The following is a 15,184-nucleotide window of genomic DNA, read 5'->3' as shown; positions in this document are numbered from 1 at the left end:
TTCTTCTTAAGTAGCACCTCCAATATGGAGGTTAGCAATCATGGTAAACCACAATCTGTTCCTCTGCTATTCTTTTGATCCCATAATAGCTCTTGTTACCCATCCATTCCTTTACATCAACCTGAGAAGTTCTTGGTTTACCAGTAAACTTCCCTCTAATTTTCCCTCAATATTTCCTTGGACTCCCTGGAGGTGTCATGTAATAATAATAATATTTCCAGAGATATTTACCCCCCCCCCCAATCCTCTTAACATGTCCTGTCATCTTGCACTGTCTCTTGATAACAGAAACCCATATCCATATTGATGGTTGCTAATTAACTGATGTGTCTTCAAAGTAGTGGTTTAGTGATAAAACTGACTGTTAATGACTTTTTCCATCACTTTTCAGTAATAAGGTGAGTGCAATGGAATGAGAATTTGATGGCTGACTTTTATCTCCTTTTTCAGGGACAGGGTGGATAACACTTACGTTCATGTTCTTGGGTGGGTAGATGCCAGATGAGTATGACAGCTTTTACAGGCAATACAGGATGGGTATATCGATTTCTGAAGCACAAATGGAGGGGATACAATCTAGATCAGGAGACATTAGTACTGACTACTGAAGAGTTCTCTAATGTCCTTCTGGCAAAAGATCTGCGGAGATATACTGTGAGTATTATATAAGTAAAGTGGATATTAAATCCAGCATTATTTCAAAGGCCAAATGTAGAAACTATGAAAGTTTCATAAAAAAAGTTGACCAGAGAGCTTATGGGGATACACTCACTGGCTCTTTATCCCATAAGCTCTCTTTGGTCAATTTTTTTACAAAACTTTTATAGTTCTACATTCAGCTTTGAAATAATGCTGGATTTAACATCCACTTTACTTATATAATTTTGTATCACTGAACTGAAGCCTTTTGGCTCTTCATTTTAGTAAATACTTTCACACACTGACCGAGAGTTCACTTACGAAAAATACACCTCTCAGACATTTCAAGTTCCTTAGTACCGAATGAGAGTTTTTGTTCTCTTATTAAATCCAGCATTATTTCTAAGGCCAAATGTAGAAACTATGAAAGTTTTATCAAAAAAGTTGACCAGAGTTTAAAAAGTTTCTGCCTGGTCTCTGAGGAGAACCAACTCGTTCAAAACAGGTGTCAGGCCAGTGAAACCTTATCAAAACGCTGCTCAAGCATAAATGCTTGGGCAGACATAAATTGTGTATTTTCTGGCCAATCTGCCTTTTGTTTGAAGAAAAACAATCTTCTAAGTTTTGCACTTAGAAGACACTTTATGTCTTCTAAGTGGTCTGCGCTAGGACAACTCATGAATGCCAGTGAGTGTATTCCTGTAAGCTCTCTGGTCAACTTTTTTTTTTTTTTTTACAAAACTTGCATAGTTTCTATATTTGGTTTTGAAATTAAATTAATTTCAAAGCATTTAATATACACATTACGTATATAATTTTGCATTGCTGAATCCTTTTGGCTCTTTATTTTAGTAAACACTGTGAGTAGTTCATGGCATAGTAAGAGGTGATTTACTTTGGTTGTATATACAAGAGTTGGTGAAAATTCCGATAAGAAGTCTGCCTTATCTTTGGGCAATGTCACCATGGTACCATCAGGATGTATGAGGTAGAAATAAAGAAGGACACAAGGGTTATGCCCAACTGCTTTAAAGGGATCCAGAGGTTTGACTGCCATTTGAGCAAGAAGCAAGCTTTTGGCATTTGGCCTTTATGGGGGAGGCAGCTTTGGATTTGGTTGTGATTTTCTTACGCTTGTTCCAGGCTGTAGTGTAGGCTGAGTGAGCAGCTACAGTTTTGGACTTCAGCCATTGGATATATGCTAAATTTTTATCTTGGAAAATTTTGGTACTTTTTTTTTTTTTTTTTTTTTTTTTTTAGAGAATTGAGGCTTGGACTTAGGATGAAAGGTTTGCAGTGGAGTGGGGAATGAAGGCTCTCATCCAGTAAGGATTATTTCAGTTGTCAGAGCAACTGTCTGGACAGGAGAGTGGAAACAGCAATCTGACCATAAAAAAGATATGTGTAGAAATCATAGAAGTCATTCTTTTTTGCATTGTAATACCATAGGAAATTAGGCTGGAAGAAAAATTGATCTGTAAAAAAGGAAACACGGATAAGGCAATAGAGATACCAAGAAATGAGCAAGCATCTATGTATATTAGGAGGGAGAGCTGATTAAGAAAAGGTCCAGGGCACTGGAAGAATGAGGATTATCTTGTGTTGTGGTTGGCATGTGAATAACTTGCATCAGATCATGACTGACAGCAATAATTTGGTTTCCCTTTAAGCTTGATATAAAAAATTATAAACATTAAAGTCTCCAAGGAAAATAATAACCACAGTTTGAATAATTAGACTGTATGAAATAAAGTTTCAGAGATAAATTATAACAGATGAGCATGGTCATCTGAATTATGATTCTTATTACCTATCATCATCATCATTATTATATATGATGACAAGTAACAAGAAATCATCTCATAAGAAATTATATTTTTTGTTTTCATCCTTATGTAATCCAAGTGTAAGGAAACAAAAGTCTGCCCATGAAATATTTTCATGCCTATACACGAATAACCCAACAATTATCCAATCGTGACAGGGAATCAATTTTTTGTTTGAAAATTTGAAAGGTTGTTAACTTTAAAGAATGTTACATGCACTACAGGAAGACACTGCTGGAATTTATTTATTTTTCATATCATATGCATGCATGAGGGACTGCAAGGCCTATATATAGAAATAAATGCTATGAGTGGATGAAATTAGAGAGTAGCAAGTTCAGTGATTCAGCAGTTTAACTATAAAAAGGATGTGAGACAGCTGCTGTCATGTTACTGTAGGTTTATTAAAAAAATGGGGGGAAGGGATGGAAAGGTTAATAGATTCTAGTTCTGTTGAACAGTGAGTTAAACAGGGGACATCCTGTTTAACTCTTTGGTTTACTTCTCTCAAAGATGACAATTCAGAGTTCAATCGTATCTGTATTTCATTATCTTCATATATGTATAATAGCTCTTAGAATGCTATTTTGTATTTGTTTATTTCTACCTCATTGAATGCTTTTTCAAAATAAACGTGATGTGCATGTCTGGACTGTATTCTCTTTATTTTTTCTATTATTAAATTTATGCGTATCTTTTTTATGCAGTTTTGAAGTTATGCACCACATAACTTCAAAAGTTATGTACCATTGTGCATAATGAACAGCGTGTTGCAGCACATTCTGGCATAATGTGATTAACATGTAAGCAGTGAGTGTCTGTGAAGTTCAATTTTTCATGTGAGTAAGTTTGTGTTTGTCTTTTCATTATTAAGTCTAAATTCTAAATTTTGCTAATTTTTATTTTAAAGATTTAATTTGGCCCAATGAAGAGAAAAAAAAAAAGCACCAAAGAAAAGCAATTTCTTTGGAAATGAAAATTGCAATTTTAGATCGCTTAGCAAAAGGAGAGGGATCTACCAATGACCGGATTGGTAAACATTTTAATTTAGGCAAATCTACTATAACAGCAATTAAAAAGAATGAAGTCACAATAAGAAAATTTGTCATTTCTGGTACAAAACTAAGTGCCAAATTATCATCGCACTCAAGAGATGCTTTATTAGAAAAAACGGAACGAGTGTTTGTAATTTGGATTGAAGAATTAACTCAAAGAAGAATTCCTATAAGTGGTTATTTAATTAAATAAAAAGATCTTTGGTTTTATGAACTGATGAAGCAATTAGAGCATCTGCTTCAGCTTCCCAGGCTGATAAAGAATTTTCGGCTAGCAAAGGATGGCTAACCAGATTTTTAAAAAAGAATGCACTTCATAACATGAAGATTACAGGCGTGGTCGCAGCAGCAGATGAAGAAGCAGCCAAAAATTTTCAAGAGAAGTTAGTCAAAGTTATTGAAGATGGTGGATGTTGTCCCAATCAAGTGTTTAACCGTGACGAAACAGGATTGTTTTGGAAGAAAATGCCTAGTCGAACTTACATTGCAAAGTCTGAGAAAAAAGCAAGTGGGTTTAAAGCAAGCAAAGATCAAGTAACGTTGTTACTTTGTAGCAATGCATAAGGGGATCGAATGTTGAAACCCCCTCCTAGTAAATCCATCTCTAAGACCATGTGCTCTAAAAGGCAAAGATCTAAAACAGCTGCTGGTACATTGGATGGCTAATACAAAGGCCTGGATAACAACTGCTGTATTTACTAAATTGTTCAATAATTGCTTTGTAACAGAAGTGGAAATATATATGAAGCAAAAAGCTCTTGATTTTAAAGTTTTATTAATTGTTGACAATGCACCATGTCATCTGCATTTAGAACATCCAAATGTGCAGCTAGTGTTTTTTTTTCCACCCAATACAACAAGCATTATTCAGTCATTAGATCAAGGCATAATTGCTACTTTTAAAAAATATTATATTAAGCACATTTTTCAATTTATATTGAATAAACTAGAAAATGAATCATTAACAGTAACGTTTGGTAAAAAATTTCTATTTTGGACTGCTTAAATCATGTTGCATCTGCTATCGCTGAAATAAGACCACAAACTTTAAATGCCTGCTGGAAAGCAGCTTGACCTGGATATGTTGCAAACATTGCAACCATCCAAACATCTTATCAGCTGAAATCATTACTTTGACACATGAAATTAGTGGAGAAGATTTTGATACATTTAGCCAGAATGATGTAGACGAATTGCTTGTGGATAATGCCTTAAATGACGATGATATTATTGGATATCGATTAACTTTAGATATTGTCGAAGACCTAGAAAATGGTAGTGAAGCGGAAGAAAAATCTGTCCCCCCTCACTATAAACATAATTCGAGAAGGTCTTGAATTGTGAAATAAATTGGAAAATTATTTCACAATTCAAGAAAAAATTCTTGTTAACGACATAAATTCTGAATGAGCCTTTAAATTCCAATGTGAGCTGAAGAACTGTATGTTTAGGTATCATAAGCTGTATAAAAAATTAGTAAAATCACCATTGCAAAGTTTAATCACTAATTACATTGTCAGAAGAAAAAAATAAGCACAGAACAACGGTGAAGCTAATTCTGTTTGTGAAGAACCATTGCCTTTACCATACAGATCTGATGCACTGACTATCTCTTCTGGTGATGAAAGTGATTTTGCACCAGTTTGCAAACGTTGCCAAATATTGTCTAATAGTGATGATAATTCTGATGAAAAAATGTAAAAAAAAAAACTTTTCAATAAAATTAAATGAATAAAGCTTTAAAACAAACTTAGGCATTCTTATTTTCCTGAATTCTTATAAACTTTTTTATGTGATTTTAGGTTTATTTTAATTCATTGCTTTGGTTTTATGCGGTTTCAGAAAATTATGGAACATATCCCTAATTTTTCAACGTAAGTTAGGTCTTTTTTGTGCGATTTTTTACATGCAGTTTTCTGTGGAACGCATCTACCGCATAAAAAGAGACCCGACTGTATTTTGTAACAGGAATTGAGAAATTTTTTTTTTTTTTAATTAATAGAAATGACTATTACTCTTTTCCATTCTTTTAGCAGATTTCCTTCAAATGAACTTTATTTAAAAAACAATAAGGGTTTCTTTTTAAATCTTATTTCTCAATATTTACATAATTCTGGGCTTAAGTTACTTCACATTCTATGGATGATTATTTTAAACTAATATGTAATTCTTCTATTGTTTATATTTTTATCATTATCTTTTAATTCAATTTTTTTTATTAATTATTATCAACAATTTAGAAATTCTATTGTATTTAGTTCACTGCTTATACTTTTTCTCTAACATCTGGACTAAGATGCTTCAAAATTTTATATGCATTATTTTTATTTTATATGTCATGCTCTTAGCTAGAAACAAATTTATTCCATGATTGTCTGTCTTATTTGGACTTCTTTCTTGGCCATGGCTGTTACACTTTTATAGTTGATTTCAACTTCTAATCTTTTACTGATTACTTTTTGTAGTATGCTTCTTTTTTCTGACTATTTCTTTCAAGTTATCATTCCATGTTTTGATTTTTTTTACATTTTTTAAATAAATTTTTTGGTCTTTCCTATATTTTCATTTTCTGCTGTATAGTTTTTATATTATACTATTCTGTTTCTACTTAAAATTTTTTAATTTATCTAAGCATTGGTTAATTCTTTGCTCATATCATTTAATAATCTGGTTTTATAATGGGATTTTTCATTTTTTTTGCATCTTCATTAATTGTAGCCATTTAGGTGGTAATCTTAGTTTTATTTTAGTAAGAAAGTGATCAGTGCCTATTTCATATGGATTCAAGGTAATAAATTTATATGGAATGCAAGAGAAATTACTTAAAAAAACTGAAACATCTGCATATAAGACTGTCCAAATCAATTTTAACTTATGGATGTGGGAGCAGGGTTAGAAATAAAACAACTGATCAAAGAATGGAGAAAACAGATGACAGTTTGGAAAAAAAATGAGGATGGTAGAATCATATTAAAAATGAAGATATTAGGAAGAACTTGACAGTATTCAGGAATGTGTTAGCAGAGATCTCAAGTGGGATGGTCACTTAAATGTTGCTTAAAAAGTCACTTAAAAAATGCAAAACAGGTATTTAATGACAGGATAGCAAAAAAAAAAGACCCTAAAGGAAGACCAAGACCTCAGTGGCTTGTGGCAGTAATAAACGCTTTAGAAGACTGAAATATAAGATCTGGCAATATTGAAGTCCTGACAGATAAGATGAATCTGGAGGACAATTGTTAACAGGGCATTAATGATATTGTAAAGTTTTCTTGAAGTACTTCATAGTGATGCTATAAACCACTTGAGGGCCCATATCAAGAATTTAATGATGACAAGGATGAAGAAATATATACATCCTTGTATTCATAAACACATACATATATAAATATACATAAAGATTCAAGAAACAATTTGTATTTATGAACATTATACAGTTTGTACCCCTCAAGGGTATAAAGATGAGTATTGTACTGAAAAAGTTAGAAGATTATTACTTGGAAAGAAAGCGATGACAAATTTAAGGAAGATTTTTAAAGATAAAGATATTAGCCTCGCAACAAAAATCAGAATCGTGAAAGTAATGGTATTCCCTGTGGTACTGTATGGATGTGTGAAAGTTGGACCCTGAGAAAGAGTGAAAGAAGGAAGATAGATGCATCTGAATTATGGGTTTGGAGACACTTACTAAGAATATCATGGACTGCAAAGCAAACCAATAAATCAGTGACAGACAGAATAAAGCCAGATTACTCCCTCGAAGCTATGATCATCAAGCAAAAATTGTCATACTTCGGACATATTATGCAAGCAAACTACAGTCTGGAGAAGATGATGATGATGCTTGCTAAAGTTGATGGAAGCAGGAGACGAGGAAGGCCAAGAACAGGTTTGCAACAGGATTGGCAAACCTGTACTTACTGAGGTACCTGATGATGGACCATGCCTTACTTCATTTTGTAATATGCATTTGTTATATTACCTGTAGACTGGTAATCCTCCTTTCTTTTCTTCCTATTCTTCCCCCCCCCCCCTCCATGCTGTTAGAGTATTTGACACAAGAACACAAATGTGTTCTTGTGTCAAATACACAAATTTTTGCAAATGTGCAAAAAAAAAGTGCAATATGACAGTTGATCTGATAACTACTGAGAATGACATGTATACTCAATTTAAAACTAATTGTTTTTTTCTGGAATTTTCCATATAATATTTTTGGATGGCTACTAAGTGACTAACAAGCAGGTAGCATATACAGTACAGCATGAATATGCTGGACAATTGGATGATTCATGTCATGGTTGAGTTGGGGGTGGGGGGGGACTGCTGCAATGGCCCTAAAGTGCAACAATAGTGATGCTGGCAATTTGGATATGCAAAAGAGAAGCCATAAACTACTTCCTATAATTAAAAATTCTCAACTTCATAAGGAAAGAGAAAAAAAAAATTGTATTCTGAATTTGCTAAGATTCCATTCACATAACTTTTATTACAGTATATTGTTGTTAATCTTTTACTGTACCTAATCTATACATGAAACTTTATAGGTATGTATGTATAGAAAAAACATAGTATATAGAGGATTTGGTACTATATGTAGTTTCGGATATCCACTGGGGTTCTTGGAATCCAACTCAACCATCACTCTTATATAAAAAGTGAGTAAATAAGTACAGTACTCCCCCACCCTTATATGCAAAGGGATATAAGGGGGGGGGGGGATTACTGTACTTAGTTATCTACTCACTTTTTATATAAGAGTGATGGTTGAGTTGGATAAAGGGAATGAATGCATGATAATACTGGTAGATTTTGACAGGATATCACCATCACCTGGAGCTGTTACACACAGTGGAACAAATGAGGATGGATAGAGAGCTGGTGATATGGATATGAGATGGCTAATGGATAGATACAAATGAGTAGTATATGGAGGAGCAGCAATCAAGAGAAAACAGGTGACCAGTAATGTGCTGCTAAACTTTGTGCTTGGACTGCTGCTGCTGCTGTTTAAGTTGTATATAATTGATACAAAAAATTATCTGCACAGAAATATTCAGTTGCTTGCTGATGATGCAAAAGTGAGTGGTGTAACAGCTAATCAAGACAAATGTAGAGAGAGAGAAAGCATGTAAGATGATTTAAAATAGACTTACAATAGTGAGTTGAAGTCCAGATGCTACAAAAGTAGCCATAGTAGCTCATAGAATTACTTAGATATTGAAGAACACACTAACAAACAGAGATGAAGTTATTCTGTGACACATCTGGATTACTATACACAGGTGTGATTATCTGGGTTTCTTGGGGAATGGGGAAGTGGTGGAGAGGCTCAGGAGATGAGTGGTCTGTGAATTGCAGAAGTTGACTGAAAGACAGAAAAAAGGATATATGAGAGAAACATTTAAGTTAGTAAAACGGTTTCATAGGATGCAGAGGAAATTTTTCAGCACTTAGCTAGAGAAGGCAGAACAGGGAGTCAATCTTGGAAATCAAGTAAGAGTACTGTTAGCAAGGGTGTATGGACTAGATTTTTCACTGGGAGAGAGTGGTGAATGTAGAACAGGTGTTGTGAGTGTTTTCAAAGAGAGAGATAGGGTGGATCACTCACAATGAGTCTTTAGACTCCAAGGAGGTTCCTATTAATATCATCAGGAAACAATCCACAGGTATACACATATACATGCAGGTTTCATAAATTTTTTATATTTATGTTGATTTCTATGAAATAATGGGATTTTTCTATTTTTCTCCAAGAGTACCTACCACCACCTGTCAGAGAATTTTCTTCTGTGGTGTAACTAGAATGACATCTAGTTCTACTACTATGTAATGGTCACCAAAACTAATAACCATAGTGGTAGAACCAGATGTCATTCTGATGTTGGCAAGTTTATAACTGCACACACCCTCTAGGGATTGGAAGATCTAAAGGCTGGAGATGATCTTTAGGTAAGCATATAGGAGATGCTGATTTTTTTTTACATGGTCTAAAAGTGGTTTGGAGGGTTACATTTTTTTTTTTTGAATTCACTCATTTTTTTTTTTTACAAGTTTCTCAGATATATGGATCATTATAGGCTTTCTCTAACCTAAGCTCAGGTGTGTGTGTGTGTGTGTTGGGGGGGGGGGGGGAACATGTGAAAGCTACTGATGTTCAACTGAGCATGTGGTGGTGTAGCAATCATCTAAGAAAGTTGTATGTGATTGAAATTGAACTATATGATAGTTCATTATTATCAGACCTGATGATTTTGCTTATTTCATTATGTGTTTTTAACATGGCACACTGTTGCAGAAGTTTCCACAATGTACCTCCCATGAACAAAGATCTACTACTTCCACATCATTGTTTAGCTGAAATGATATGTGAATGCACCATTCTTTTGATAACCTATAAACACACAAGATGCAACTAGTTAATACTCATTTATATTCTGACTTCAAACTAGCCATGTTAACTGATCTACTTTTCATTCTTCCTTACTACATCCTACAAGATTATGCTTCAATTGGCATTTCCCACAAACAACCTGTATTTGTTTAATGCAGATGTCAACAATTTTCTTTAGGCCATGAAGCCCTTAGCACTCCCTACTATACACAGGATTTCTATAAAAATTTAGTACTTGACTGTACACAAATGTGATTTTTGTTGTTGTTTTTTTAAATATTCAGCTACCTTCAGTTTTATCCTAACAAAACAAATACCAAAAAACAATTTTAAAATTTACTTTTTTTTAATGCAACTAAAAATATTATATTAATGGATAGCAAATTATACTTACACAGTCCTTACAAAAGCTTTTCAGTTTTCCATTATTATCACATATTTTGAGGTAATTAAGATTAGTGCCATTTGGAAATAAAAATGCTAAAAAAAAGGACAAAAAATAACTTCTTGAAATTAATAAATAAAAATGTATACAAAAAACATTAAAAATATAAGTTATAAAAAGAAAGCCCATTCACAGATACAAAATTTGATTTGTAATTCAATTTGCACATTAACCACTTTAATCATAAATATGCAGTTCATTCATTCATTCATTTCGTATGGTGATTCAACGGTCGTGAGCCCCTTTTACAGGGAGGTAAGGCAACACTTCAATCCCCCTATTTTTTTTTAATCTGGGCTCGGGACCGGCTTAGCTGACAATTCAGATCTATGGCTGGAGGGATTGTTTTAAGTATTCCTGACTGTATCCGTGTCTGTTTATAGAGCCGGTTTGCCTGCTTGCGGGATGAAAAACCCCAGATAAACTGAGGGAAAAACCCTGCTGTCTACGCCCAAGACCGGCTAACTTGGCTATGGCTGAGGAAGATCTTTAAGCTCCTCATGTCTTCAACGGAATCGAACCTAGGACACTCCTTCCCCAGGCATATGGTTGCGAAGCACATAGCCGCTAGGCTAACCGTGCGGACTAATATGCAGTTCATAATAATTCGCAACTTGAGTACATCTCGTGACCCCACAAATATAGTTAAGTCTATGTTTCTTTTTCTTTCATTCAGTGAAACTACGAACATACAACTAGAACCTCAATGAGCAGAAATTAAAGAATATTATGCCTTTAATAACATTTTGTCTATCTATGAAATGTATTACTGCAGGCAATAATTAATATACTAAATTGTGAGTCATTTGAAGAGACTGTTGCTGGAAGGAAGAGAAATGAGTGCAAAGAATGAATCTGATCAAGTAAGAAGTGATGTGAAAGAGAAGGAGAGATTGACGTGGTGGTTATGAATGAAGAAGTGGACAGCATGAGAATAGAATGAGAGAACAAGTGTGCAAGACAAACAGGGAAACAACATGAGAAAGGTTGATGCTCCAAAAGGACGTGAATGTGCGTGTGTGGACAAAAAGGGAAGAGGATGACCTGGGATCAAGGGGAAATAGCTGGATTTGAAGAAGGTTCTAAGATGAATAAGGAGGAAAAATAAATGGCTCAAGTTAAGTATGGAGAAGTCACATCTAATAAGTGGTATCAGTGACATTTGATATAAATCCAGGAATGGATCTATTATGTTTGTTTTGTTTATGCTGTTATGTTTGTATACAAATGCTAGAAGTGTAAGAAACAAAGCAAATGAAATAGTTGCATTAATTGAGCCTGTTCACCCAAGAATTGTTGGAATAAGTGAGACTTGGTTGGATGAGGATGACATCCTGATAGGAATAGAGATGGAAGGGTATGATGTGTTTCGTGAAAATAGAAAGGGTAAAATAGGGAGTGGGAGTGCTATTGATGACAGAGAAAGAGTTAAGTCCATATGAGGTAGAGATGCAAAAGAAAAATAGTGCCAGTGGTTTTGAGGCAGTATGGTGTGAGATAGAGGTGAATAGAATGAAATACTTAGTCAGATGCTGTTATAGATCCGATAATGTGGATGGTAGTGACCATGGGATGTATAATCAAATTAGCCAAGCAAATAAGAAAAGGGTGATCATTATGGGCAACAGTTTGCAGCTGTCGCATGGAATGAGGAGTTGGCTGGAAAGGAGGTCAATACAGCTTGGGTGATATTCAAGAACTATCTACTAGTAGAAGCAATATCTAAATGTATTCCAAGGGTCAGAAGGTTAAATAAGGTAGGTATGCAATGGATGAATGCAATATGCATTCATCCATTGCACACATGCATACATGAATGCATACATGCAATACAAAGAAAAAAAGGCATCATAGAGGCAGCATAAGAGGAGTAGTGATAATCAATTCCATGAAGATTGTAAAGAACAGGCAAGGAGGGCGACTTGATTTGAGGGTAGCAAAAGTGAAGTATGAGAAGCAGTTAGCTTAAAAAAAAAAAACATCCCAGAGAGTTCTTTCGATACGTAGCCAGAAAAAAAAAAAAAGAACGATTATGGAAAAATGACACTGATTGGAATGGTATAAGAACAACTGCTGCAGAAGATATAGTTGATATATTTAATGATCAGTTCATAAAGGTCTTTCATCCTTGTGAATATGACATCATGGAGAGTTTGAGAGCAGTTGATGATGAGGAAGAGAGACTGACTATAAGTGAGCAAGAGGTATATGGGGAATTGGGAATGCTTGATGTTAATAAGGCTGTGAGACTTGATAATATACCACCACGCATTTGAAGGAATGCACCAGGGAGAGTTGGCATCTGCCTTGACATATTTGTACAATATGAGTCTTGCACTGGATCAAGTTCCAAAGGAATGGAAGGAAGGCAAGATTATGCTACTTCACAAGGGAGATGACAGAATTACAGGCTTGTTTGTGTGTCAGTTGTTGTGGTTTAAGTGTTGGAGATGCTGGTGAGAACCAGGATTCAGAATTGGGTTAACAATGATGGTATTATCTTTGACGGACAGCATGGATTTGTTAGAGGGAGGTCATGTTTTAGTAATTTACGTACTTATTACAATAAGGTGACGGCTTCATTGGACAAAGGAGATGGATACACAGTAGTATACTTAGATTTTGCAAAGGCTTTGATAGATTGCTGCATGATAAGTTGATAGTCAAACTATAGCAGATGGGTTGGATATTAGAGTAGTGCATTGAATTGGAGATTGGCTATCTGATAGGTATCAGCAAGTTTCCCAGAGGAGGAAAGTTCACTAGTGATGTACTTAAGAGATCAGTTTTAGGGCCATTGCTATTTAACCTCTATGTTAATATTGGGAAAGAATTGAATGGGGATATTCAGTTGTTTGCAGATGATGCAAAGTTTGAGATGAACTATGAGGAGTGGAGCAGCTGTTCTGGCCTTACAAGAAGACTTGAATAGATTGAGTAAATTGGAATGGGGATGCCAGTTGCAATGTTGCAAAATGCAAGGTTTTAAAATTTGGGAAACAAAGATGGGATGTAGAATTTACGCTTTGTTGGGATATATTGTCGGAGGTGGAGGAAATAAGAGATCTTGGGATGATAGTGGACAAGGATCTAAAATTTAGAGGACAATAACTTATAGAAGGAGATTCTTGTTCCATTGTATAAGGCTTTGATTAGGCCACATACAGACTACTGTGCATAGATTTGGTCACCTGGTTTTCAAAAGGATGAAGAGATGTTGGAAAGGGTCCAGAGGCAACTGACTAAAGTAGTTTCTGATCTCTGGAATGTTGAATATGAGGAAAGGTTGAGAAAATGCAATTTATAGAGTCTAGTGGATAGGAGAAAGAGGGGTGATAGAGAGGTACAAATTGGTAAGGGGTTGTTATAAGATCAATGTTGAAAAGGTTTTTCATAAAATAGTGGGAGATCAGAGGAGAACAAGAGTAGTGCATGCAAAACAAAAACCTGCTTCTCACTGCCTTGAGGCTGTATAAGGAGGGTGTTAACAAGGCAGTGAGAAGCAGGTTTTTTTTTTTTTAATGCATGCACAATTGTGAATGATTGGAATGCCTTGGCTGAGAATTTGGTGTCTGCAGATAACTAGAATGCGTTTAAGGCATGGTATGATGAGCTGTGTGTATGAAAAGGGACCTCCTAGATGAGTCTTTGACCCCGATGGTGGTCTTATAGTAATAATAATGCTGTAGTGCATGCACCATAACAAATTATAATTGGCACTGCTTTACTATTAAAAGGTAAAACTAATTCTTTGTGTTAACTAATTCTCTTTTTTTAACATTAATGAAAATAATGTATTCTTATACATGATTAGCATACTCTAAAATTACAATAGTAGCAAGGCTATTTTATTTCAGTATGCCAAAGCACAAGGTTTAATATGAAATTACATTATTAAAAGTTGTTCACATTGAAGGTGTGGTCTCTCTTGGATAGTCAATTGTGTTGAGTAGAGTTACAGTTAGTAATTTTTAGCATGGATGTTAAAAGAAAGGGGAAAAAAAAAAGATTGCAAGGAGTGTTTTAATGAACAAATCCCAGAAACAAATGAAACTACTTTTGTCAATTCAACATCTTTGGAGACTAAGGTTAGTAAAGAAAGCTCACTGGAAGTCACATGCTTTTTTCTGTGCAAGATGGAAGGGGGGGGGGGAACAATTTACATTCTGAGAGTTTAATATTTTGGAATGGCCTGGTAAGAGACGAGTATTTTTGGTCATAAATTTAGAAATGAGAAGAAGTTTCACTGTAAAATAAAAACTTGGATGCAGTAAGCCTTTTGTATGATACTATGGGAAGCAATGCATTGTCAGGCTTAAATTTTTATTCATCCAAAGTGATGGTCATTTCAGATTGTGCATACTGATTTGTTGTAAAGCTGACAAATTTATTTCCTTTTCTTGTCATGTGTGTAGAGTATATTTTGAATCTTAATCTTTCTTCTTTTTTTTTTAAACGGTAATCTCATGCACAAGAGGTTATTCATTTGTGTGTAGAGGGTTAAGTGCTGTGAGGATATCATATAGGACAGCGCTTCCCAAACTGTAGGCCGCGGCCCCCTTGGGGGCCATAGGTTTTGTTGAGGGGGGCCGTGAAATAATGAAAACAAATTTAAAATGTTTTAAGACTAAGTAGATTTTTTTATTTTAAAAGAAACGTATTTAACTTTTATTATTTATTATTTCTTTTTTGTTATTTTTTATATTTTAATGCAAAAATTCACACATCGGTGTTGGTTCACAAACTTTGCTTCCTGCGTATTTCGGCGCTTAATGAATATTAGTAAATATTGTTTATTCATATGTTTCATTTCAAAGCAGTGGTT

General features: G+C 34.6%; 1 protein-coding gene across 3 annotated transcripts in view; it reads right to left on the bottom strand.

Moving 5' to 3' along the window:
• The window catches only part of LOC150105700 (neuronal membrane glycoprotein M6-b-like), a 126,125-nt gene that overhangs the window by 31,977 nt on the left and 78,964 nt on the right, over nucleotides 1–15,184 (bottom strand). For all 3 annotated transcript variants that reach the window (XR_016548453.1, XM_090394304.1, XM_090394305.1), the window contains exon 5: nucleotides 10,309–10,394. Coding sequence is in view for 2 of the 3 variants with exons in the window: in XM_090394304.1 (XP_090250430.1) it covers nucleotides 10,309–10,394 (86 nt within the window). In the remaining variant the exon portion in view is untranslated. The remainder of the gene's footprint in view (nucleotides 1–10,308; nucleotides 10,395–15,184) is intronic.

The sequence above is a fragment of the Typopeltis vanoorti genome, chromosome 6, assembly GCF_054136105.1.
Source record: "Typopeltis vanoorti isolate ZY-2024b chromosome 6, IOZ_Tvanoo_1.0, whole genome shotgun sequence".
In the NCBI taxonomy this organism is placed as follows: domain Eukaryota; kingdom Metazoa; phylum Arthropoda; class Arachnida; order Uropygi; family Thelyphonidae; genus Typopeltis; species Typopeltis vanoorti.
This window is presented reverse-complemented; position numbering and strand designations above follow the sequence as displayed.